Source organism: Orbicella faveolata, unplaced genomic scaffold (assembly GCF_042242905.1).
Source record: "Orbicella faveolata isolate gen_17 unplaced genomic scaffold, um_ofav_v1 contig_14, whole genome shotgun sequence".
NCBI classification, from domain to species: Eukaryota; Metazoa; Cnidaria; class Anthozoa; order Scleractinia; family Merulinidae; genus Orbicella; species Orbicella faveolata.
This window is the reverse complement of record NW_028301541.1, coordinates 8,338,303-8,364,622: the sequence shown is the minus strand read 5'-3', so window position 1 is coordinate 8,364,622 and position 26,320 is coordinate 8,338,303. Positions and strand designations below refer to the sequence as shown.

Below are 26,320 nucleotides of genomic sequence, written 5' to 3'. Positions count from 1 at the left end.
GGTATGCTTATATGGATACAATATGTAAAGAGGGTTTGTGGAAAACAGACCTTCTTTAGGTTAATTAATATCATGTATGAAAAAAATTGATTCCCTACGGAAACAATATCCAGCTTTCCATTAGTGACGTGAAAATGCTGCTGCTTGCCAGAAAAATTGGGAAAGCGTATAGAGTTCGTCCCTTAATATTTCGCCAATGTTTAAAATGAGAATTTTGTGCCTCGAGAAGCGGGCCAAGGCTTCAGTAGCTCCCAAAGCATCGCTCCCAAAGCCTCGCCGGCGAGCCAGTGTCAAGTGGGGGCACCAAAATTTGCCAGTATTTGTTTGACCCTCTACCTACTACATGTACTAATCTTTTTATTGTTTTTTCTTCTTTCTTTTTTTTTTTTTTTTTTTTTCGATTTTTGGAATTGTAGAATATCTTTGTGTGAAGCGAATGCGATCATCTCGTTATGCTACTATGCGTCATACAAATTGCTAATTTCTTAATTTATTATTTATTAAAATAAATGCTAAAATAAATTGATAGCAGAAATCGCAGGTTAATTCGTAAACTCTAGGGGCACTCGCACGCGCGCCAAAGCTAAAAGTCAACAGTAAAGCCTGTAGCCACGCAACCCCCTCCTTCCCCTCCCCTCCCCTTTTACTCTGCTATTTCCCACTGGTCTTTGCAGGTGTAATGTCTTCGCAGCCATCTTGCACGTGGGCAAGTAAAATACAGCACCGACTTTCAAAGGTTTGTTATTTGTTTTAAAGCGGCTTGATCCAGTGAAATACCTGATGTGAGACAATAGGTAACTTATTATCCTTTTTATGCATGTCAGAGCCAGGAGGAGGAACGAGGAAACGTTTTGCTTGTTGATCAATGCAGTGCTCTGCACTATGAAGGTAAGCTTAGCATAAACTCACAACGAAAACTTTAACATTTACAATGTGACTGCGTGTTAGTTTGATTTAATATAAGCTTAGCGTACTAGAGCAGGTATTATATATAAGCGTTAGTAGACAAACAAAGCGGCAAATTCTATACCTGCCAACTTTCACACCTTTTGGCGTGAGTCTCAAGCTTTAAGTTCGAACTCTCAATACGCGATCATGGGCGGAGGGGGGGTGTCTTGAAAACAAAGACCCTCTAAGACCCGTAAGACCCCAAAGACCCCCTAAGACAACCTAAGCGCCCAAACCTTGAAAACAAAGACCCCCCAATTTTTTCCAATTTTTTTTTTTGGGGGGGGGGGGGGGGGAGGTGGAGTACTCCTCTCCCTAGTGCCCCCGGAAAAATCGGGAGGGGAGAGGAGAGGAGAGGCCAACCTTGTAATTATTTTTTCTTCGTCAATGGCACTGATTGGAAAAGCTAAACACTGAGCATGCAAGTAAGATAATTTACTCTTGTCTGGTGTTGACCTTTTTTCCACAATTGACGAAACCATGCACAAGGCATTAAAATGAATTTTGCGAAAATGTATAACCTTCTACGTTTATGTGCAGTCAAGTGTGATTCAGTTACTTTATTGTTACTTATTTTCGTGGGAACTTAATTTCCCGATTTTTCTGAAAACATTTATGGATCAAATAATGCGCAGAGATCCAGTTTGACTCATCTTTTCTCCATGGGGACTGGAAACCCTACAAACTAGTAATAACCAAAAGTTAGGAAGGTTCAAGTAAGTTGTTCGTCTTTTGTCAAGTTATTGTCAGGTATAGAGGCTGATTGTACCGTGGAAGCAATTCTGCTTCTGATATTATCCGTGGCAGATTCTGCCTCAACACTAGATACAATACACTTGGTTGGTATCTGTTTAGGCGTCACTCAGTGTTTTAGTCCGCAGGACAGTAGGTGAGTCTCGGTTTGGTCTAAGGAGACCGCTATACAACAATCTACTGTACTGTTAAACTACTGTTACCAACAGAATTGACATCATGGACTTACTGAACCTTTGCCTTACATCGACTTACTTTCAGTATAACGGTAAACACTACAAACGGTTGCATGGAACAGCCATGAGCGAGGTCGCCTTTTTCTGTTGTTGTCGCAGAAATTGTGATGCAACACATGGAGGAATACGCCCTTGCAACTTGCCGACAAACGATACCGCCTTACTTTAACTTATAAAACTTATAACTTATTACCTTACAAAATCACATCTAAGTGACATGTATGTAGTAGTTATTTCTTGTTTCCATTCTACTTCACACCTGAAAAGCTAAGTTGAGGGAACTTATGCGTTGAATCTTCTTCTGCCATGTTTTATCGATGTCCGTGAGAATGCCACAAAATGTAGTTCTGAAAATATTTGACAGAATGTCTCAAGTGCTTCTTTTTGCCGAATTTATACTGGAAATTGATAGGAAAATACTTAGGTTGATATTTCTTGTTGATTTCGAGTTAGGTTGAGACAGAAAAATGGCTTTTGTGTTTTAGTAGATGTTCATGACATGGCCAAAAATTGTCATCCGTGTAGTTAGTAGTTGGCGTAAGCAATGTCAATTCGAAGCCATTTGTCTTGAACTATATGTAACCATGGACAGCGAGGAGCGTTGGAGCGGTAGCTGAGATTTCATTCGGTCATAGAACAACTGAACAATGCGTGTTCCATATATGAAATGTATGACAAATTAAAAAAAACACTAAGGCATAAAATGAATTTACCATCATTTACAAACTACAGAGACAAAGCGTATGACTTAATTGATGCATTCCTTTGGTGAAAGAAAAAATAATGCGACATTTGGGAAACAGCTGTTTTGAAAAAACTGTTGCGTGACTACTTTACCGCGTGTGTAAAGTAATTTGATATGTTGTTTTGACCATGCATAAATTAAAACTTCGACTGGGTTACATGTATTTGAAAGAGCTTTATGTACGTTTTGAGATTCTTGTAAGAAAACTTCTTTTAGTGAAGAAAAAGTCAGCTGCTATGCCATTTGGGAGTGAAGCGCTTCTAAGTCAGTTGTTTATTAGTTCAAACACCGGTTCAAACATTTTAACATAACGTGAAGGAACACGCCGCATCTGCAGTCTACTGTGAAAAAGTACATCTTTGTCCATAAGGTAACTATAAACAGCTGCAGCTAAATTTTATTACAATTAATGAGTTAAGTCTTAATGAGTTAAGAATTTCCTAGGGGTAGAGGGGGCCTAAGTAGAAAAATCGTGGAAATTCCAGGGCGTGGGGGGAGTACCGTGAAGCCCCCTGGAATGGAAAATCCTGGGGGGTGGGGGGGTCATACTGGGAAAAACCCTCCGTGGGGGGGTACGGATATTTTCTGGATCCACACAATAAGAGCCATTCACGATCAGTTGTGAAAGAGAAAGCCAAGTAATTAACCATGTAGATGTTTTTTGTGTCAGTTTTGCATTACTTTTCCTAAACTGATTGTGAGAATTTTAACTTTAACTTATTGGCAGTTGTTAAGTTTTTAACAATCCTATGCATGTACTTGTTTGAAAGGTACATGTACAGTGTAACCTCAATTTAACGAAGGGCCAAGGGACTGGTAAAATATGTTCACTATAACGAGGTTTCATTGTATATCGAGGCTCTTTTCCGTATATATTTTACTATTACTGGGGTGAGGAAAATTGCTTGTTATATCAAGGACTTTGTTAAATGGAGGTTTGTTAAGTCAAGGTTCCACTGTACCTGGAAAAAAGTGTTCAAGAAAGTTAAAAGCAGCATGTCTCATTCTTGCCATTATTAAACTCAAGAATCTGTGTACAAAGAGGAAAAACAGTCAGCGAAACAGACTGCGTACAAATGTACACATCCCAATGGTGCCTGCATGCAAATTTTTACATTGAGATTGTTTTCTTTTGGTTAGAATGTAGGAGAACCAAGAATCCAGGCTAAGTCACTGTTAGATACATACATGTATATATGACTTGTACAGCATTATTGTGTAATTGTGTACTCCTCCCCTCTTTATGTTGAAGAAGACTATGGCTGTCTCTGTGTTTTTTTTTTTAAGTTGCCAGATGTCAAAATGACAAACAGCAGTGCAAGAATGTTTTGTTTGGACTAATGGAATTTACTTGTCCCCTTTAACCCATTGACTCTCCTTCTGCCTGTAACAGGCCGTGACGAGCGTTGGCCTTTGTTCCACTGCTGACATCATCACCTTTGATCAAAATTGTCATCATCTATACTCACATTCTGCAGGCCAGGAGTCTTTCCAATGATACCCAGATCAGAGTGATCGGAAAAACTTGCAGCAAAATTTCCTGTGACTACACTTAGCTACTCCAAAATTTCTCAGAAATTTTTGAACTTAAAGCAAGCCCAGTAGAAGGTCAATCACTGCAGCAAAAAGATAAGATAAGGAGAAAAAGGAAAGGTGACAAAAAAATAAAACAAAACAAAACAAAAAGCCTAAAGACATAGGTCACTTTCTCATCCCAAAACTCAAAATTTTGATTTCTGTGCATGCCCGAGCAAAAATGTTGTGATGTCAGTGGAAAGAAAGGCATGCTGTCATTTTGCAAATGCCTTTTTGAATAGATTGGAGCTAATTTGGCCCATTATATGATATCCAGGCTGAAAATCTCCAAAATGTCCGAAAAATGTGTTTTTGGCAAAAAGCTCCAGGAGTCAGTGGGTTAAATTTATTGACATCAGTGTGAACCCTATTCAATGTCATTCAGTTCAGAAAACATTGAGGAGACATTGCCTTAATCTACAAATTCTCTATGCTATATTGGCATTTCATTAGGAGAGTTAGTATTTTGAGTCTAGTGGAAACTAAATACATATAAATTACAAGGAGACCTAAATTTTGTTTTGCAGATGAAACAGGGAACCAAGTGGATCAGAAACTTGGCAATCAGGATTTACATGCAGCAGTTATCCAGGTAAACAAATAAAAGTGATTTACAATTATTATCATAAACACCAATGGATAAGCCAAACGTTTTTTCTCAAAATTTTCCTTAAAAATCGAGGTATTCGGCTTATCTGCGAGAACATCGGGACAACGTGCCATAAATTTGCACAAATTTACACTTTCCATCGAAAATTTATAAGCCAGTATAAAGCAAACTAATAAGAACTTCAGTAAACAAATAATATTGAAGTTGGCTCCTAAAAAGAGCTGTTTTTGTTGGTAATCACAAGCTTACATCTCTTGCTGCTAAATTGCATTAACCCTTCATTAAACAATCTTTTAGCCAGTTTAAGGTTGCCATTCTAGCTTATCTAGAGTAGCTAAATGTTGCGCAGTAGGGAATCTCCATTCCGCCACAAAGCTGTTTACATGTCGACAAAGAAAGATTCAAGAGCTACATGTACTTATGTCCAGTACTCCATCTTCTAGTGGAAATGCCTGGCTACTAAGCTATGGACGAATGAACAAATGCATTCATGTTCTTGTTGTATGTAAAATTCTACTGAAAAACTGACAGGAATGAAAAAATTAGTGCTTTAAAAATACCAGAGAAAGATCAAACAATTATGGCAAAGTTGGTAGACATCATGTCCATTCTATTGCAAAACTAAAATCATAGGTAAGGGTTTCAGTTTGAAGTATTCTATGGTTTCAATGTTTGTGAGTTTATGCTGGTTTATATTCAATAAATCATGTAAAGAACCTTCTCAAGCTCCACTTGTGAAGTATTTTGATTTCTTTTCAAAAACTTTTTTTCCGAAATTTGAGTTCCCAAACTCGGGGTGTGGCTTATCTGCGAGTGCGGCTTAGCGGCCGGTGTTTATGTTATATTACTCTTGATTAATCAAGTTATTACTGCTTTTTAGCATTCTTATTGTAACAGTTATGCCATTTTTCAGGGTTTTTTTTTCATGACCTGCAAAAATCTTCACTCAAAATCATTATTCCACTCACACATTTTCTTCATCAAAATTTGGACTACTCAAAATGACAAGATTTTTTTTTACATTTAATTAAAATATATCTTTCATTTAGTGGCAAGAAATATGTCCAACCTTGAAATTCTTTCTCATAAGTGCTAATTTACAAGGCTCTGAAATGTGACAAATTGTCTTCTCTTTTTCACTGCGGCCTTTTTCACCTGGGGTAACCTTGAAATTGCACTGAATTCCTCTTTTGCACTCCATTTTGCAAAGAATAAACTAGAAATTGTGCTTTAATCCATTTTAAATGATTAACTAATTGACTGGCTAATTTAGAGGTTGAGAGGCTGGTTGATGGACTGGCAGAAAGACTGATACACTTGTGAAGTGCGCCAACTCATTGTTTTCTTTGTGCTTCTCTTGTGTTCTCTGAAGTTCCGATGACACGCTTGCTTGTATACATGTATAACTCAGCAGTGCACTAAGGCATGTTAACTATATCCCAATAAAATATTATTGACAAAATATCCTGTTAAACTTCTGGTTGGTCTCTGAACTGATTTATTCATTGCCTGTGTACATGTAATTCTTTAAGATAACAAATCAACTAGTAGAACTGGCATGGTGATTGATTGGCAAACAGACAGACTAACAGGTTAACTCATCGATAAACTGATATGTAGACTATTTGACTTGCTGACCAAGAAGGCTGACAGACAGGCAGACAGACAGACTGACTGACTGACAGACGGACAGACAGACAGAGGGACAGACAGACAGATAAACTGACTGACTGACTGACGTCATAGTTGACTGATTCACAGACTATTTGAGATTATGTCAACAAGACATCAACATTGTGTTGACTAAATTCCTTCTTAGTAAACTGAGGGTCATACAGGGGTATCCTTGTGATGCTGATTTTATTTTCCATGAAACATGAATTTGGGAAATTCTTCCTTGTGATCTGTGACTTGAAGGTTTTGCGTGACCTGTGAAGAACTGGAATTAGCAACTGATATTCTTGATTTAATCACTCTATTCTACGTGATTTTGAGACGCAAGTCCTCCAGAAGATTTATTAAGACTGAAAACATCAAATGTGACCTCTGTATAATTATTGTAATGTTTCATAAGGCATCTGCAGCAACCAAGTAGCAGAGCTTTCCTTGATGTCCTTCGCCTGATTTTGCAAAATGTCATATGACCAAGTAACACTGTTTAGAGTGTAAGAGCAGGTTATTAAAAAGAGTACTTTGCTTGCTTATTTTTGTGATTCGCGAAAATGAAATTTCAATATGCGTGATCTGTGATTCGCTATTTTTTCCATTCATGAACCATGTGACCCTCTGAGCTGCAATGTTAAGTACATGGTAATAATTTTAAAAACTCGTATTAAATTATTTCTTAGCCTGACAAATAAGCTCTCTTTCTTTTCCAGATCAGATGCCAACAGGGACAAAGTGGACTTAATCTTCAAGCAGTTATCTTTAGAAGGGCTGCATGTTTTATTTTACAATCCAACTCTTGGGTGAACCAGGTAAACAAAGCTCTTGAATAAGCCAAGTTCTGCTCTGATTATTTGACTTCAGACATGCAGTTTGTGCCTTGATTATTTACACAATGAGTAAGAAAAGCTATTAAGGTGGCTCCCTATAGTTTTACGATTGCACGTGCACATAAGACAAAAGCTCAAGTCATCTGTGCGTACTCAAAGGAAAGCGTTAGTGTTTTTCGATTTTTATGACATCAACATGAGGACAAAAAGCAAAACTGACGGTGAATTTTCTCGTGTTTCCTTCGGTGAATGTTTTTGAACAATTCCTATAAAATATCCTATTTTGTTAAAATCTGTGTGAGCTAATCTAGTATATTTAGAAGAATGACAAATTATAGAATATTGGAAAAACTGTCTGAACAATCTTGACTTTTTACCAATTCAAGGTGTCAGGCAATATCATTTCCATGATGTGGTAAAGTATGAAAAAATTTTACCGAAGGAGTGTATAAATATTAAGGAGTTTAGGCCAAAGTGAGGAATATATCTGCCAGTCATTAGATGAGATGTTGCCATGGTAGCAGCCTTAATCCAAAAATTGACAACCAAAAAATAAGCCTTTATATTTTAACAGTACCCATACTGGTAAATCTCTACGGGGAAAACTTTAGCAGAAATTATTTAAGTTTCCTTTTCTAACACGCACTCTATATAGGGAGGGTGTTCGTAAATACTATAGGAAGCCACCTTAAATCACACTCTTTTGTTGATGAAATTGTTAAATTTAACAGACGGACAGACGGACAGATGGACTGACTGACTAACTGACTAGCTGACTGACTGTCTGACAAACTGACTGATGGATTAAGACAGACTGACTGACTGCTGACTGACTGACTGACTGACTGACTGACTGACTGCTGACTGACTGAATGACTGACAGACAGGCAGACAAACAGACTGACTGACTGACCAACTAATTTATTGACTCATGACTGACCACCTGATTGGCTCATTACTGACTGATTGACTGACTGACTGACTGACAACTGACAGACAGACAGACTGACTGACTGACTGACTGACTGCTGACTGACTGACTGACTGACTAACTGACTGACAGACAACCACTGACTGACTGACTAATTTATTGACTCATGACTGACCATCTGATTGGTTCACTACTGACTGATTGACTCATGACTAACTGACTCACTAATTGACTCATGACTGACTTTTTGACTGACTGATTGACTCTTAACTAACTGAATGAATGATTGAGTCACAACTGACTGACTGACTTTTCGAGGACTGCTGACTGACTCACTGATTGACTGCTGATGGACTGCTAGCAGACTGACTGATTGACTGCTGACAGACTGACTGACTAACTGAATGACTCACTATGATTGACTTATTCATGACTTTCTGACTGACCAATTGACTGCTGATGGATTGACTGATGGACTGTCAACTGACTGACTGATTGACTGTTGAGGGACTGCTGACTGACTGACTAACTCAATGACTATGATTGACTTATTCATGTCCGTCTGAGTGACTGATTGACTGCTGATGGATTGACTGATGGACCGTTAACTGACTGACTGATTGACTGTTGAGAGACTGTTGACTGACTGCCTGACTCACTCACTTACCAATGGACGGAATCTGTGATTGGCTGATTGACTGACCAACAGTTTAAAATGATTGGCACATGATGTATCGACATTGATCTGTTGAACTCCCGTATCATACAAACGACATTTTGAAAAAAAATATATTATAAGATAAAAAATATTAAAAAGTCACTGAAGAAAAATCTTGGTACACTACATTGCATGTCTCAAGTATTGAACACAGTCAAACCTCTCTAAATACCACCTTGTGTAAAGTGACCCCCGGGAGGTGACCATCTCAAGTCTGAAATGTGATTACCTTGTAAAAGTCCCAAACTGTTTCGTGCAGCTAAATTGTTAGAAGAGAAATTTATCTATAATTTATAAGCACCACATTAGTTTGGTAAAGTACACAGAAGGTCACCTTTGGATTGGTTTGACTGTATCTCTATTTACTGTAAACCTTGATGGGTACGTTTCTCAAAGCAGTTCCTCTGGTCTACGCCAATATACCTTTAGATGTCATTAAAATCTTGAACAAAATTGCCGCAGAATTTTTTTTGTTTTTCAAAATTTTCACTTTTGCTTTACATTCTCTAAAAAAACAAGTCTGTAAATATCATTTTCTAAAAGGACGGATGTTTACTATTGCGTGACTGATTTACCTTGTGTTACGAAAAGAACGTAATAATGTCACGCAAGATGAGAAATGCAAGTACCTGTACAGAAGTCTTTGGCGTGGAATTTAGATCCTCAGCTAAAGCAGAGTAACTCTTTAAGAAGCAACTAGAAGATAGACTAAGAGATAACAGCAATTTAACTGCAAAAGTTAAAACTGTTATAATTTTGATCAGTTAATATGCAAAAATTTACTCGTTACGTGCAAACAGCGTGCAGAAATTTGCATGTTTTCTTTTTATGATTTCAAACCAGTTGTCTTGAACAGAATTATAGTAACAATTTTGCTTACAATTTCACGGTTCCTCTTGAATGAACTTCTTGATGTTGTATGATCGGAAATTATTGAATTGAAGAGAATTGAAAATACACTTGAAAATACGCTGGAGTTGATGTTGTCCCGTGCGTACAACAAATATATTTCAGAGCCGTTTCTTTTTGTCTTGAAAGCAAATATAAGCCGGGAAAACATCAAGAAAATAATCTGTACACGGTTGTAAATTTTATCGGGTTTTTCAGCCATTATTTGGAAACCATTCTTTCATTGGAGAGGTTTTGAGAAACGTACTCTGAGGCAGTCCCAAGGGTGATGAGCGTATTATTTCTCCTTACAATATTAATATATTTGAAAATCATCAACTCGGAATATTGTTTTGATATATTACCAAATTCTCAAAACAAAGATCAAATCACTTGGGGCAATTGGTAAGGAGAATTTATATGTCCAGCTTGGGACTGAAACTCTTATGTTTACAGTAACTGAGGTCTTGTTAAAACTAAGCGGTACGATTCCAGACTGGTTTAGTAAACGGTTTGTTTCTGTTCCAATGTACGCCACAGATACGTTTAAATTTTACGTTAGACTTTAAAACAATTCGTACCATTTTTCTAGATATATTTCATTCGTTTGAAGTACTAGAAAGAAGTATCTGTGGCGTACTTTGACATAAGAAACGAGCAGTTTACTAAAACTAAGTGTTGATGGTACTGCAACGTTTTACCAAGACTTTTCCAGAGCTTGGCTTATTCTTGGTGAGTTTATCTGGTTCACTCAAATGGCTGGATTGCAAAGTAAAACAACACGGGTGGAAAGATAACAAAATTTTATTGAAATAAAAATTGTCTCTCTTGTCCATTACTTTTATTGAAAAAAAAAATTAATAAAAAAATAATCTAGCCAATCTTGTCCCTGCTCTTTGGGCTGCTTCCACTCTGCCTCTCCAAGTCGATGTTGTTTCTTTAGTCCTCATTTAATATTCCAACTTTAAAATCCTGGTCTGTTTTATCTGATCCTTTCATCCAAGCTGGGGACAGTTAGACACTTGGAAGAGTTGACCGTTTGCTCCCAAGTGGGGTGCACAGCGTAAAGGAAAGTGAGAGTTTGCTCCCCATGCCTCCGGGGTCTCAGTCTTAATTTGTCACAATGCCACACTCGAGTAATTTTGGAATTAATGAGTTGAAAAATAATTAAAATGCCAAATTCGTAATTTGGTTCAAGATGCTAATCCGCAAGTCAATGCATCGAAAAAAAATAAAAGATTTGCCAATAAGCTCGCCCTCCCTGAATATTTTGGATGAAAACCCATTTAATTTGGGAATGTCCGCAGCCTGGACAAGAAAAACTGAAGCGCTAAAGTATGGCGCTCAATTTCAGTGCATCACCGTTGAAATCAAAGACAGATTTGAAAACAGAATCCGCCAGTCTGACCTCCGACCAAACCTCCGACCGACCGTCATTCCACAAACTTCACCAAAGAGCACAAGTCACTAAAAGTCTTTCATCTGTGAAGCTACCGACGTCAAGTTTCTCTCTTTAATTTGGATGAAAGAAATTGGGAGATTATTACGGCAAAAAAGCTTTAGTTTTGATTTAAAAATAAAAAGATTGCAAAAGATTTAGATGATTATGCGTATTCAGCTTGTTTGTTCATTGTCGCATTTCATATCACGTGACGTTACTCTGGAGAGTTGTTTATTCAAATGCAAATCAAATTCCCGTGCGAATGAATGAATGATTAGAAAGACAATTCTCCAGAGAACATCCGTGATCTGAAACGAGCAATTAACATACGAAGCCGAGTGGGTCTTGTTATTTTAAATATAAAACAAGCTAATGATTTAAGGCGAATCTCTGCTAACAATGCTAACAATTTTGGAGTAAGTATGAGCTAAAGTTATGTTGCGTTTAAGAATTAAGTTAAATATTCATGCGCGCCAAGATTTAAAACTACAAAATTGCTGACTAATAAATTTTATCGCGATTGTTTTTTTTTTTTAATTTGGCCGAGTTTTGGATTCAAATGGTTTTGAAATTTAACTTGACTCAATAATTTCCATTGCTGAGGCTTAAAATAATTTTTTTTGTTAATCTAAAACTCCCATTGTAAGAGATTGCAGCGTCCTTCGCATCCGTGACTTCTCGGCTCACGCAATTTCTCTCCTCACTCTGTGGAGGAGCATTGTGTGACAATCCGAGGAGCCCTGAATTGAGTGAATTTTACTGGATTTTAGTGGAAAGGAAATTGAGCCCACCTAAAAAAACACCCCCTCAAAACAAATGTTTATGATTATGAATTTTTATTGTTATCGCAAAAGAAAAAGAAAAAAAATTAAGAAATGCTGCTATACAAATTATGCCTAATAAATTGGTGATGAAAAGTTTCGAATTCCTGTTTAATTGGCTCGGTTGGTTAGAAATTGAATGAACTAAAGTGCTTATATCAATGCAAAAAGTTTCAGAATTGCTCTTCATCATCAGACTAATTAACTGTTAAATGGAATGCCGCCGTTTTATTTAACAGTTAACAAGCCTAACAACGAAGAACTATTCGTCAAACACCTATCATAAATTAGTTTCTGATAAACCTCTAATTGACAAATAAGCTATGAAACACTCCAAAAACTTAAGGAAGACTAGGCATCAGCTGTCAGCATAAGGATTCCTGGGATTGTTTTGGTAACTAGCATGAGCTATTAGTTGATGGTTACCAAGGCAACTATTGACCATTCACAGCTCATGTTGGTTACCATGGCAATCTCAGAGACCCTAGTGCCAAACAGCTGGTGCTTACTAGTCCTCTTTAGTTTGTGAAGTGTCAATTAAACTAATGAAGGGAATTTTTCGAAAATTGAAAATGAACATGTTATAAGTTCAATGAAAATGAAAACAGAAAATGAAAATAATTAAGTTTATGACGTGAAATTTTTCAAAAGCGAAAATGAAAATTTAATACTAATAATGCTTAGTAATAATTTGTTTTTTTAAAATATGTTTTGTTTATAATTGGGCCTATAGGATTTAATTTTATTATTTTAAAGTTAAAGTTTATTTTTTAATGAAAAACTAGAAAAGAGAGAAAGCCTGACCCAGTAGCAACCCAATCAGAGAGACCCCCAGTGACTCAGCTCAATTTAATGTCATTTGAGAAAATCCAATCAGGTTAGACCGATGAAATTCAGTGATCTCCCCTGTCTATGCTTTCTCTAGAGATGCACCTTCCTTGAGCCCCACAATTCAGCACTCCTGTTTTACGTCCGTGGTTGTGGAACATTTCCTGATACATTGACTGCAAACAAGCATCTTGCTGGGCCAAAATTGATGGTGTGGTATTGTGACAAATTAAGTGAAACCCTAAAGACACAAAAAGCAAACTCTCACCTTCCTTCACACTGTCCACCCCACTTGAGAGCAAATGGCCAACTCTTCCAAGTGCCCAACTGTCCCCAGCTTGAATTACAGGATCAGATAAAGTTTCCCAGGATTTCTCAGTTGGAATATTTCAGAGGACATCAAAAACACACCTTCTCAGAGGTAGAGCTTCCACAACCCAACAGGGACGTGATTGGCTAGATTTGAATATGACCAATCTTTGGTCTTGATGTGTGCGCCACCTTCTGTCCTGGAATTAAATAATAACCTAACAACTTAATTAGTAGATACATGCAAGCTCATTAGCATTATAAATAGACTAATAAAGAAAAACATGGTTCTTTCTTGGTGATGGAAGTCCAGAAAAAATACCAGAAACCTTAACCACGAACATGAGCAGGCTGCACTCGGGGTACTGAGAATAATTATTGTCCTAAAAATCAGGAGAATTTTTTGGAGCAACCGAGAAGGCCCAGAAATAATATTACAGTCCTGATAAATTCTGAGAATTTTTTAGAGCAACAGAAAAATCGCTGAAAAACCGTTAAAGAAAGCCCAAGAGAACCTTCATTGCAACACCAAGAAAGAACCAAGAAACATTAAGCAAGTTAATATACATTGGTTTTCATCAACAGTCTGCATTGTGTAGTTCTCGACGAGGATGTAAAATGTTTGTTTACACTTATGTGAGGGAATCAAGATTTGTTTCTAGATAAACATAACAAAACATACAAACGCAGAAATAAGGTAAAATGCAAACTGTTGATCTAAATGGGTTTAACATTAATATTAATTATCATTGTTAGTCAGGAAAAATGCAACAAAAAATTGAGAGATTGAAGATGAAAAGAAAACACTTTGGAAACTAAAAATAGCCCAATTCTTACATAAATCGGAAATGAAGACCTTCAAATTAAATTTTGCTTAATTCTAAATTCTGATAACATTTTGTCTTCAGTAAGATTGACTCTCGAAAACTTTCCTACAAGCAGGTGGTGTCATATTTTCTGGCTTAAGGCCAAGAACATTTGCATTAATGAAAATTTTGGTAAGTCTTGAAAGTAATCAATGATGTAGTCAAGAAGGTAAAAATGATGGTGTGAACCAACCTTGCTTACAGTTGGAAATTTTGTTTTGCTTGAGATAAGTGAATATTTTTTGGCTAGCAATAGTTAAAGTTTGTGCTAATGAGCTTGCCAATCCACTCTACTAAGTGTGCATTGAGATTGTTCAATTTATAATTAAAACTATTCCATTGTTTATGAATTAAACAACCACCATCAAGCTGCCAAGCACTTTAAAATGGTAAAGATGAATCAAAAAGGAAATTAGTTTTTAATTACCAAATCCCGAAGAAAATTTAAGTTGTTTCCTGCACAAGAAAGATTAATCACAAAAAAAAATGTTTTGATTATTTTAAGAAAGCTACAGTAAGTAGTAAGGTTGAGTGGCAGCGTGATGTTGATTGTTGCTTGAAAATAGTTAAGTAGTGAAATATTTTTTTGCTTTTATGAAAGAAACACATTGTACACTAAGATAAGTTTAACAAATCAAAATGTGGTTTAGCATGGTCTGTACTCTAATCAACAATGATGCGCATCATCACAGTGGTCAAACTTTGTTGTGGACTCACGAGGCGGAGCCGGGTGAGTCCACAACATTTTGACCACTGTGATGATGCGTATCACTGTCGATAAGAGTACAGACCACACTAAACCACATTCGATTTGTTTTTTTACCACTGAATATCAACGTCAAAGAAAATGTTTTTTCCAGAGCGCGAGTTGAAAAAGGCATTGCATGACACATTGACGCAGCAGCGTTGTCTGGACTCTTATCAACAATGGCAAATTAGCCAATCAGATTGCGAGATTAGCAGCAATTGTGGTAAAAAATCATTTAGCAAGCTATCCTTAGGGCTGTGAAGTTTAGCTAGCTAAATTCTAAGAGTTTTACCTACTAATTCATATTAATTTTTCTTAGCTTGTAATGAAGCACACCCCAATTTGCAAGAACTGAAAATTGAAAAACTGGTCATCCTGCATTCTTCTCAGAATTTGCTGTAAGTTACTCAATGTGGTTCCAATTTTTTTAAGGTTAAGGATGGAACCTTAGCATATGCCCAATAAGACAGTTACCATAATTTAGTTCCTAGCTAGTTTTTTTTCTTATAAAGATAAACATAACTTTGCAAATTTTTCAATTTGAGTCTTATCAGAAGAATTGAGACTTACAGATAGCTGCCAAGATCAGTGCAAAACTTCACAAGAAAATAATTTACTGGACAGGTGTCTTTCTTGTGTTTGCAAATAATGTGAATTTTGATGATTAAACCCTTGAAATTTAGTTGAAAAGTGAGTTTGTTGTTTATCTGCAGAGAAAACTACATACAGTAGCAAAGACCTCTGATTCCAATCATTGACCCAATTGATCACATAAAGTGTACAGCTATGGTGATATTCAGTAGCAAAATGTTTGAAGATAATTTTTCTTTAAGAAGAAAAGCACTTATTTGAATAATGGTGGCACACACACTTACGTAGCATTAGATACTATTATCTGACTCAGTGCTAATCCTTGCATTGGTATGCAGCTTGTGTAGTTACTGTAGTCTGTAAAGTCTTGGTGATTGTGGTACAGAGTATGTTAGTTGACAGTTAAGCCTGCAGGGTCAATGACAGTATCTTAGGTTTCAACTGAAGTACTGAAGTCAGGTCTACTGTAGTTTTTTAGGTTTGTCCAGGTCACAAATAAATCATTTGTAAGGTGTAAGTAGTTGTTGATTTCAGATGTTGTCAGTTTTAATCCACCCATTGTAAGTCAAGTTTGTGCTGGTTCTGTTTGAAGTTAAAGTTTGTTGGTTGGCTTGTTAAGGTCATGAAAAAGTCATTTGTTATGTGTAAGTAGCTGTTTGTTTCAGATGTTGTTACAGTTTGTGCTGGTTCTGTTTGAAGTTACAAAATAATGTAAAGTTTGTTGGCTGGTTTGCCTAGGTCATGAATAAGTCATAAATTTGTAAGGTATAAGTGATTGTTGATGTCAGATAACTGTTGTCAGTTTCAATCCATCTGTTGTTAGCCAAGTCGGTGCTGGTTCTGTCTGAAGGTAAAGTTTCTTGGTTGGTTTGCTGGTCATAAATAAGTCATCTGTAAGGTGTAAAGTTGTCAGTGTTATATGATGTGAAGTGTCACCTCATCTATTGTAAGTCAAGTTGTGTTGATTCTGTTTGAAGTTAAAGTTTGTTGGTAGGTTAGTTAAGGTCATGAATAAGTTATTTTGTAAGGTGTTATACATGTAGTAGTTGTTGGTGTCAGATGTTCTCAGTTTCACTCCATCTGTTGTTAGTCAAGTTTATGCTGGGTCTGTTTAAAGTGCACGTTTGTTGATTGGTTTGCTGAGGTCATGAAAAAGTCTCTTGTTGTTGGCAAGAGGTGTTTATTCTAATAAGTCAGTGACTGTATGTAAGGTTTTTACTCAGTTTTACTTGCTCCAAACCAATGCAAGAAATTTTCAAAGAATCTACTACAGGAACCTAGTTGAAGACTATGTCAAGCTAAAGAAATAACCAGCTAACCTGAACAGGGGTTGTGGAACAACAGCTGGGTGAAAAACCTCCCCGTACGTCCACTTGCTCCTAGGAGGAAAACCCCGGGCCAGCTGTACCCCATGTTCAAAGGCCTCCCGGGCAGGGCCAAGTTATTCTAATTAAATAAACTACTTATGATGCCATAAGCCATCTTGTCAATTTGTCTACTAGGTGGCTTGACTCTTTAAGCACCTTCTTTCCTGCCTGCCGTCATCTTTTTCCTGGCCTCTGAGTCTGTGCTGTCATGTGATGCTTTCTGTCTGGTCCAACATCCTGTGATGAAACAAGCACAGTGATAGGTTATTTTGGAATCCAATCTGAGATTTAGAGAGCATGAAAGATGTACTTTTTATCACTTGCAATGGTTTACTTGCTGTCTTCCTTAACATCTACGTTTGGACAATAAGTCATTAAATGAAAAATGTAATAATTTTATTTCCATGAACTACCAGTAGTTTTAATAGCTAATGATTCCTTGTCTGTACATAGCTTAGTCCATAATTAATAGAGGGGACTGGTTATGAAGCCTAGCAAACATCAAAGGAGGAAACAAAGATGCCAAGATCCTTTAAGAATCCTTAAAAAGATCCTTAAATCACTAGAAGGTCTTTAAAGATCTTGTGAGAGGCAAGGCGAAGCACCTTCCAAAATAAAACTTTTGCACCACAAACATAACCTAAACACCCTGTCTGCAATAAGTGCACTGTATACCCAACAAGTATCCTGAGCTTCCAAATTAAATTAGTTCTCAGGGCAGGGTCATTGTTCTTGATTCTCAGAGCTACATTTGTGCCATAAAAAGAATGAAATCCTAATATGAATGCTTAACTAAATTTTATTTTTATTTCACATGTTGACGCCAGCTTTTTTAAAGATCTTGTGAGAGGCAAGGCGAGGCACCTTCCAAAATAAAACTTTTGCACCACAAACATAACCTAAACACCATGTCTGCAATACGTGCACTGTATACCCAACAAGTATCCTGAGCTTCCAAATTAAATTAGTTCTCAGGGAAGGGTCATTGTTCTTGATTCTCAGAGCTACATTTGTGCCATAAAAAGAATGAAATCCTAATATGAATGCTTAACTAAATTTTATTTTTATTTCAAATGTTGACGCCAGCTTTTTTGTGTGTTTGTCTTCTTATTGACGTAAAAGTGCATCAAAATATTGTTACAGTAGCTAAGGATCCACTCAGCAGTGCTTGTGGATCCACAGTCTACTTTGATAATAGTGCAATGAAATTTATCATCAGTGAGAGGATAAAAAAGCAATAAATTTATGACAATTCAATTCTTTTATTTTAGGGCATTTTAGATACAGAAAGTGATAATAATCAAGCAAAGACTTCCCTTCCAATGATGGAAAATGCCACATGTAGGCAAAATTGCAAGGAAACCACAATTTCTTTTAGCCAAAACGACTTTTGATTGATTTGATTTTGAAAATGTTGGGTTTTAAAACTCCCCTTAAGTTCTAATTGGCTTGCATCGCAAGCATGAAATATAATTTTATCAATTGTATGAATACTTTTAAATGTTCTGTAACAAAGATTTCCTGGTTGAATGGAAAGCCTTGACCTCCTGTCTAATTTTATATGTACTTAAAAGTATAACATGTATTATTATGGAAAGGTGTTCCAAAGCAGTGAGAGCTATGAGGAAATTCTCTCAGGTTCAGATTGCTTTGCCTGAAGTTTTAGTAAGAATATCCAGCAAAGATGGTGGATCATGTGTACTAAAGGCATCCGAGTTGAGTGTCGATCGATAACTTCGATCAACAATCAATCGATACCCAATCAACACTCCATCAACACCTTGGTCAACACTTGGCCGACTATTGACCGCCTGTTGATCAAGTGTCAAATGAGTGTCGACTGAGTAAGGATCGCGACCTTGGTTGAGTACAGATCAAGAAGTCATTTGAGGGTATCAATCGACACTTGACTACAGATGCTTTTAGTATACATGATCCAAGATGGTTACAAGACAGTGTATTTACCCGGTTGTTCAAGGCCTGAATGGTTTGGTTTCCACTGTCCACCCAGAGTTGTCCACTCATGCCCATCCAGTTTTTCCACCATGTGTCCAATAAAGCCCACTTTACATTCATGTTTGTCCACCGTCCATCTAGGTGTATCCAATGTCCCATCCTGGTTTGCCCACTGTGTTTCCAAGCTTGCTCATTGCCGACTAAGTAATATAAGATACATGTAAGATAAGATAAGATAAGATAAGATGAGATCAGAATGATGAGATGTGTTTCCAAGCTTGCTTGTTGCCAACTAAGTAATAATTATAATATACATGTAAGATAAGATAAGATGAGATGAGATTACATGAGATAAAGCCTTTATTTAGGGTTAACACATAATTATGGTGGACATTCACAAACAAACTTGTGGCCCCCACTTAGAGAGCCTCTTTATTGAGACATAAAGAAACAATTCTCACTGGTGGTGAAATTCTCAACAACTCAGTCTAATATTATTACGTACAACGAGATACAGTTGTACTGGTAATTTATAATATATTAAATTTTTTTCTACCAGTTTAAACCTGGTTGCATTTACCTGGTTGGTCAAGAAATGAATGTTCTTGGTTTTCCACTGTCCATCCAGAGTTGTTGAGTTGAGTCCATCCAGTTTTTCCTCCATGAGACCAATATTGTCAACTATGCATTCAAGTTCGTCCACTGTCCATCTACAGTAGGTGTATCCAATGTTCCATCTTGGTTTGTCCACTGTCTGTTCAATCTTGTTCACTGCTGACTAAAAAATTGGGAAATTCAGAAAAGATTCTTGTTGATGGTGAAATTACCAAGAACTCAGTCCAATGACTAAATTGTTAAAAAACACATTTATTGTAAAGACATAATTTATATTTTTCTAATAGATAAACCCAACCAAGGTGTGTGCCTGGGGTATCCAGGGGCTTCCACTGTGGCCAGCCTGCCCCAGTAGATAGAATACTGCTCCCATGGCCAGCAAATCCCTGTAAGCTAACCATGAGACCTCATTCCAGGCACGACTGGATCAGAAATATAGAGGATGGGATGGGATGGGGGAACACTTGAAACAACTGATACAAAACCCTTCAAGACTACTTAACAACTGCTACAAAGCTGCTAGAAAAACTCTTTGAGAACTCAAAGTACAATAAATTATATAGATTTAACCAAGCCTAAAAGTAGAGCTCCTGATTGCAATAATAACCATAAAGGAAAAAGAAGATTTGTTTTTCTTGGATCAGAAACTTAAATAATGATCAATTGTGAGCATACAATTGTTCAGCATGTGGTTTTGATATTGTTTTTTAGTTAAATTTTAACAAAGTATACCCAATAAGCATAACCAAGATTGTCGAAATTATATACGCAATATATCAGGGACTTTCCAAGAGACAATTGTGCAAAGAATATGCAGGAAGAAAAGTCAATAACATCTCCTTCCGTCTCCCCCAGAGTAATAACCTGATTGATCTAATCGAAAACCAGTACCTGGTCAGCGGTCAACTTCAAAAAAACATGCGACCTCAATGAGCTCTAAACCTGAGCCCACAATATGGTCACATGATACGGGTCAGCAGATAGCTTGTTTTGACAACTGTCAATTAACTGTCCAGTAATCAAAGACACACTTATGGTAATGGTGCTGCTCTCTTATTTTTCAAGGTATTGGGCTTAACATATGGACGTATGGACAATCACATGACAACCAAAAGTTTTGAGATCGATTGGTTACCAAATTTTCTAAGGTATGGGGCTCCACTTGTGCGCCTTAAGCATGCAGGAGCTCCACTATGGCTGGTTTGCGGTGTCACAACATCAAAAGTAACAAAAAAAAAAACATCTGTCATTGAATTTTCCCATTGAAACCAAAAGTTATTACTCTAGAGCTCTGACACATTGAAATTAATACTTCTTCTACAGCAAGAACTGTTTAGTTAGCAAAAACTTGAGTAATAACTCATCTTTTGACCTACTCGAGAGCCTTATCAGGCTGCCATTTTAATGTCACGCAACACAAACTTGGAAATTCAGATGTGTTCCATTACATAATGAGGAGCCCTGTCAGGCGTCAAGTAATGAATGAGTTGCCAGTAATCGGATACCCGTGTTTACGCGAAGAACTCTGGGATCGTCAGGGGGCAAACATTGCCAGTCGCTAGAAGGAAATGTATGGCGAAAAGTTGTTTCGAGGTACAAGAAAACGATTTTTGAGAGAGATCAACGCTTTCTCACCGTCGTTTTTATCGTGAATGGATTTGGGCAATGTTGATATGTGGAATATGTAAGTTTTTGTTTGAATAACCGCATAATATGTGACAAAATCTACCGATAAACACTGTTGCTTGCGTGAGGTTTATTGTGAAATTTACATCGCGTAATGGTCTGAAAATATTACACAATTAATTAGGTATAAATCGAGAGGAAATAACCCAGTAAAGCCTTTTAAGTTGTGTACAGGCTACTTTTGGCTTATTTGAAAGCTCAGTCATTCAAGTAATACTGGAAATAAGCCCGCTGGTGATCATTGTACTCTCTGGGGTTGATTTAATCACAAATGAGTCCACGCAACTCATGCTGTGTGGCTACTATGTAGGGGTTGACACATTATGCTCCTAAAATCGAGCATTATGCTTTTTGGCACTGCCCCCAAAACGGACTATTATGCTCCAAATTATGCTCGACTGTAACTATTGTAATTGTAATTATGCCGCAAAATTTTTTCCCGGACCCCGGTGAGTCATAATTGTACCGTAAAAATTTTTTCCGGGACCCCTGTGAAGTGCGATAATAGTAATGGAAACCATGTAGAACATTAAAATAGCTTGAAATTTTGTAGTTTTAACTTAATAAATGGACAATAGTAGCTCTAAAAAAGGAAATAACTGTTATGTTGCAAAATGGCACTATTATGCCGCCAAAAAAGCACTATTATGCCGGCAAAATGCACTATTATGCCGGCATTATGCTCGATGCTCCACATATAGTATTATGCTCGAAATTATGCCGGCATAATGTGTCAACCCCTACTACAATGCTGCTCAAAGCCTTTGTTTTGCTTTTACAAGCACGTATTTCAGTGATTTTCCTTTTCTATAACAGATCAAGGGTGGCTTCTTGAATATATCTCTGAGTATTGGTCTTTAAAGTGCCATTTTGCGTGATTATCCTTTCCAAAGTTTGGTATTGACGGTTGAGTGAAATTGCCCGACACAAAGGGTAGTTGTGCCTTCTGCAATTTTCGATTTCTGTTTTAGAGCTTCTTTTCTGTCCTTATATTTAACTTCTCGGAGGGTCTTTTCTACCATTTGCTCCGGGTAGCCTCTCGAGATCAGGCGTGTATTGAAATTTTCAATATTCTTCAATGTATTTCACAATAAACCTCACGCAAGCAAAAGGGAGTTTATCGGTAAATTTTATCACTTATTTCACGGTTATTCAAACAAAAACTTACATTTTCCATGTATCAACATTGCCAAAATCCATTCGCGATAAAACAACGGCGAAAAAGCGTTGATCTCTCCCCAGAACCATGTTTTCGGGCGTCGAAACAACTTTTCGCCATACATTTCCTTCAAGCGACTTGCAATGTTTGCCCCCTAACGATCCCAGAGTTCTTTGTGCAAACACGGGTATCCGATTACTGGCAACTCATTCATTAGAGGGCCTCACATCTGATGAAACTAAAACCTCAGAAGGATTGGTAATTTCTTATTTTGGAAAATGATGACATCACATGAAAACCAGCAATAATTTAGGTATTGACTTAACACTTATGTTTAAGCCTGGTTCTCATATGCCGCTGAAATACCTGGGATGGCCTGGGACACCGTTACGACATATGTGAACATTTATCACCGAATCATAATCTATCCTAGCTCCCAGGCATTGACCGCCAGCTTGCCTGCGAAGTTGAGCTGAGTTCAACTTTGCAGGCAAGCCGGCGGTTATCGGGAGTTGCCAGCGATGAAAATGTTTTTTGTGAACATCATATGCGGGTGCAACATACTCCAGTAAGACGGTTCGATCCATATTTACAGGTAAAATGGTTGAAAATTGCCCAATTCGATTTGCATTTCACGCAAATTTGAGTACATTGACTATCCATCCCAGATGCACTGGGGACCCACTGGGACAGATCGCCAAACATTGTCAGCTGCAACCGGCGACTATGTCGCAGGTAGGTCAGCAGTATAATTATGGGAACCAGGCTTTATGCTAGCCTTAGGGTGCGTATATTGAATTTTGGATACATGTGAGAAGTTTGGAGGGTACAAGAGAAATGCAAGAGTTGCTCGAGGCACAGCCAAGAGCAACCCTGACTTCTTGAGTGCTCTCCAAACTTTCTAAGTGCATCCATAACTCGATATATATGAACAGCTAAAAGCATGAACCAATTCTTTTGTAACTTAGCGACAACATGGTTATGGTTAGTTTCCTTACGTGTACAAACTCGTTAACATCAGGGATAAAATAATATAATTAAGGAATAGCGTGTAGCAATCTAATTCACTGAGTAGAAGTTGTTGTTGCAGTTGACCAATATCTATGGATTTATTACAGGGTAGTTCATGAAATCGGCTTAACTGCAGAATACCCCGCCACTCCAAAACACTTCTTGAAACAGTGGCTATGTGGCTACATAGCTACGTAGCCACGTAGCCACGTAGCTGTGTAGCTGAGTAGCCGCGTAGCCGTGTAGCTGAGTAGGTGTGTAGCTGTAGCCGTGTAGCTGCGTGACAATGCAGTGTGTCTATTTCTCGTTCTAAAAACGTGAATAAAAGAAGGAGTGTGCACAAACTGCGTAGCCGTGTATCCAGGCTTTTAGGGGGTACAACTTCGAGTGGCCGGGTATTCTGCAATTACTCCATGAAATCAAATTGCATGAAGAGGTGGCATTTTCTTCACTGAGTTTAGCCTCTCAGATGTGAGATTTGCACACGTGCAAATTGGTGCGAAAAGCCGTAAGCTAATGAGGTCTGGGAGAGAGGGATCGGAGTTAAGTACGTTTTAAATAACATCTTATTTGTTGTCTAAAATCATCGCTTAAGGGGTTCGAAATTTCTTTTTGTAAGCTACTAACTCAAACAAACAGTAGCTTCCCGATATTTTTGCTCTAAACAACGGCGCAAGTGTGCGATGTAAGAATTTGAATTCCCGCTTTACGTGAAACACTTCTGACACTTGAAGAACTAACAATTTAACCGAATTAAATCTTAAACTTATTTAATGGAAAGAATGAGAAGATGATTAGGTTTAAAAACCGCTTTTCGTAAATAACAGCTTTTGAGTTAAAGCTTGAGCTTACCTTAGCAGTTTTGCATTCCTATCGGGCTGTTGTAATACTTGCGAAGGACGTCAGTCAACGTGGTACCCACTTTATGTGTTTTGCAGCCTGCTGCAGGCATAATTCTTGCATTGAAATACAAATACACATCCGAAAATACGTTTGGAAAGGCTAAAAACACCAAAGGCAGTCTCTTCATCGATTGTCTGGCGTACAAATAAGATTTTAACTTCCCCAGCCATCTTGGGTTTCTTTTTCGTTCCCAGTCTCTCTTCCGTCAGGGAAACGAACACGGCCAAACTAATCTTGCTGTTACAAATGTGCCATTAACAAAAATTTTCAGACCTGAAACAGATTGGCCTCTCAATAACTTAGAGCCGCTCTAAGAATTTTCGTTCTTCTAACAGAAGTAAGTCGCAGCCCTAGGAAACCTTTTATAGCTGCCAAAGCTTAGGCCAAAGTTTAGCTCTGTGCGAAACTCCCAAAAAAGTTTTAAAAAAAAATTATTATGAAGAATTTTAAATAATTTTGCATCTTTAGAAAGCTTTTTTATAGTCGGTTGTTATAAATCATATGATTACATCGCTTGGTGTTCCATTTGCTCTGGTATCTCAATATTGGTTAGGTGATTATTTTTTGCGCTTAAAAAGAATGAAGGCATGACTAGTAAGGCATTTTACGGAAGCTTACAGTGGATGCTCTTTCTTAAAAAGCATTTTCCTATCAAAGTTACTTTAAACGGAAGAAAACAAGATTGCAAAAAAAATGTATCGATTCAATTGACACGTCGAGAAAGAAAAAACTAAAAGCGGAGTCCCCCGAATGGCGTCGAGCGTTTATATGCCCTTGCGACCGCAAATTTAATAGCTAAATACGTGAAACAACAATGTAGTTGTTACCGACAACCTGATCTCAGCTTTCACAAATGTGCCGTTAAATAGCAGCCCAACTTCTTGGGCTGTTATAATCCATCTTCGTATCTTTCTTTGTATCGATTAGTTTACATATTTAAATTTTTATAGTCTAGTTTTTAAATTTTATACTCTAGTTTTTCAATTTTAAATCTTAAAGTCTAGGTTTTGTACTTCTATTGAATAGATAACATATTTAAATTTTACATTTTAATTTTAGCTTACACGTTCACATTTAAACGAGCCCCAGGCTCACTGGTGAGATGTGTCTAAATAAAGTACTTACTTACTTACTTACTTACTTACTTACTTACTTACTTACTTACTTACTTACTTACTTAACTCTTTTGAAACATGTTCCAAGATGTTCTTCCTTTCTCTATTTATTGTTTGCTTAAGTCTTTTACCATTCTATGTGAAACTTGAACAATTAAACGTCAACAAATGGCCAAAATGAATGACCGAGTACCTAAGGAGAGACTCTTATTTATGTTAGTGTCCCCAATTAGTTATCTTTAGCTAAATACTCCGACACTCAAATAAAGTTTATGTATGTATGTATGGGAACTAGTAGGTTAAGCTTAAATGCATGTTGAATCCACAGCAAAACTTCCAAACGCTATTTCACCCTCAGCGGACACATATGACAGCACAAAGTGAATAATTTATGTTGATTTGAAATTCAAATAAACTTTCCAACACCACGACCACGAACTTCAAAAAAGAAAAACGAAAGGTTTAAGATCAAGTCCACACAACGCCGGGAAAACTTGAAAACGTAGCTTTATTTCTACGGTTAAACTTTTGTATAAACTCGAAATGTTTGGCTTACGAAATCCTTTATTAGCTTGGATCAAGGACTATCTCATAAATAGACGCCATAGAGCCATCATTGAAGGCACTGCATCTGACTGGAAACCTGTCACTTCAGGTGTTCCTCAGGGATCCATCATTGGCCCCATTCTATTTCTCGTGTATGTAAATGACATTATGGAAAACCTCTCTGCTGGCACAAGTTTTCCTCTCTATGCAGATGATGCAAAATGCGCCAGAGTGATAAATGACTTCAACGACTGTTATACCCTCCAAAACGATCTGACAGCTATATATGACTGGAGTAAACTGTGGGAAATGAATTTTAATCCGCAGAAATGAAAACAACTCTGCATAACAAGAAAGAAAAAACCTATTCACAATATCTATCATCTTGGCACGGAAAGTTTACTTATGACTGACAAGAAGAAGGATTTAGGCATAATACTACATCATAAACTGGCCTAG

The 26,320-nt window shown here is 37.3% G+C and overlaps 1 protein-coding gene and 1 long non-coding RNA gene across 3 annotated transcripts; one reads left to right on the top strand and one right to left on the bottom strand.

Annotated features, from left to right (window-relative positions):
- Positions 1–365: 365 nt before the first annotated feature.
- On the top strand, positions 366–10,780 carry LOC110068494 (uncharacterized). The gene is made up of 4 exons (XM_089286454.1): positions 366–736; positions 825–888; positions 4,785–4,849; positions 7,246–10,780. The coding sequence occupies exons 1-4, from the start codon at positions 680–682 to the stop codon at positions 7,363–7,365; spliced, it is 306 nt and encodes a 101-aa protein (XP_089142580.1). The 5' UTR covers positions 366–679; the 3' UTR covers positions 7,366–10,780.
- Positions 10,688–25,081, bottom strand: LOC149113801 (uncharacterized). 2 transcript variants are annotated; one of them, XR_016206349.1, is made up of 4 exons: positions 24,150–25,081; positions 19,407–19,604; positions 18,836–19,026; positions 10,688–17,107 (listed from the first exon to the last, which is right to left on the bottom strand). It is a non-coding gene; the product is annotated as an uncharacterized LOC149113801 (long non-coding RNA). The 2 variants fall into 2 exon arrangements; XR_016206348.1 differs by having other exon boundaries at positions 19,407–19,600; positions 24,150–25,078.
- Positions 25,082–26,320: the final 1,239 nt, after the last annotated feature.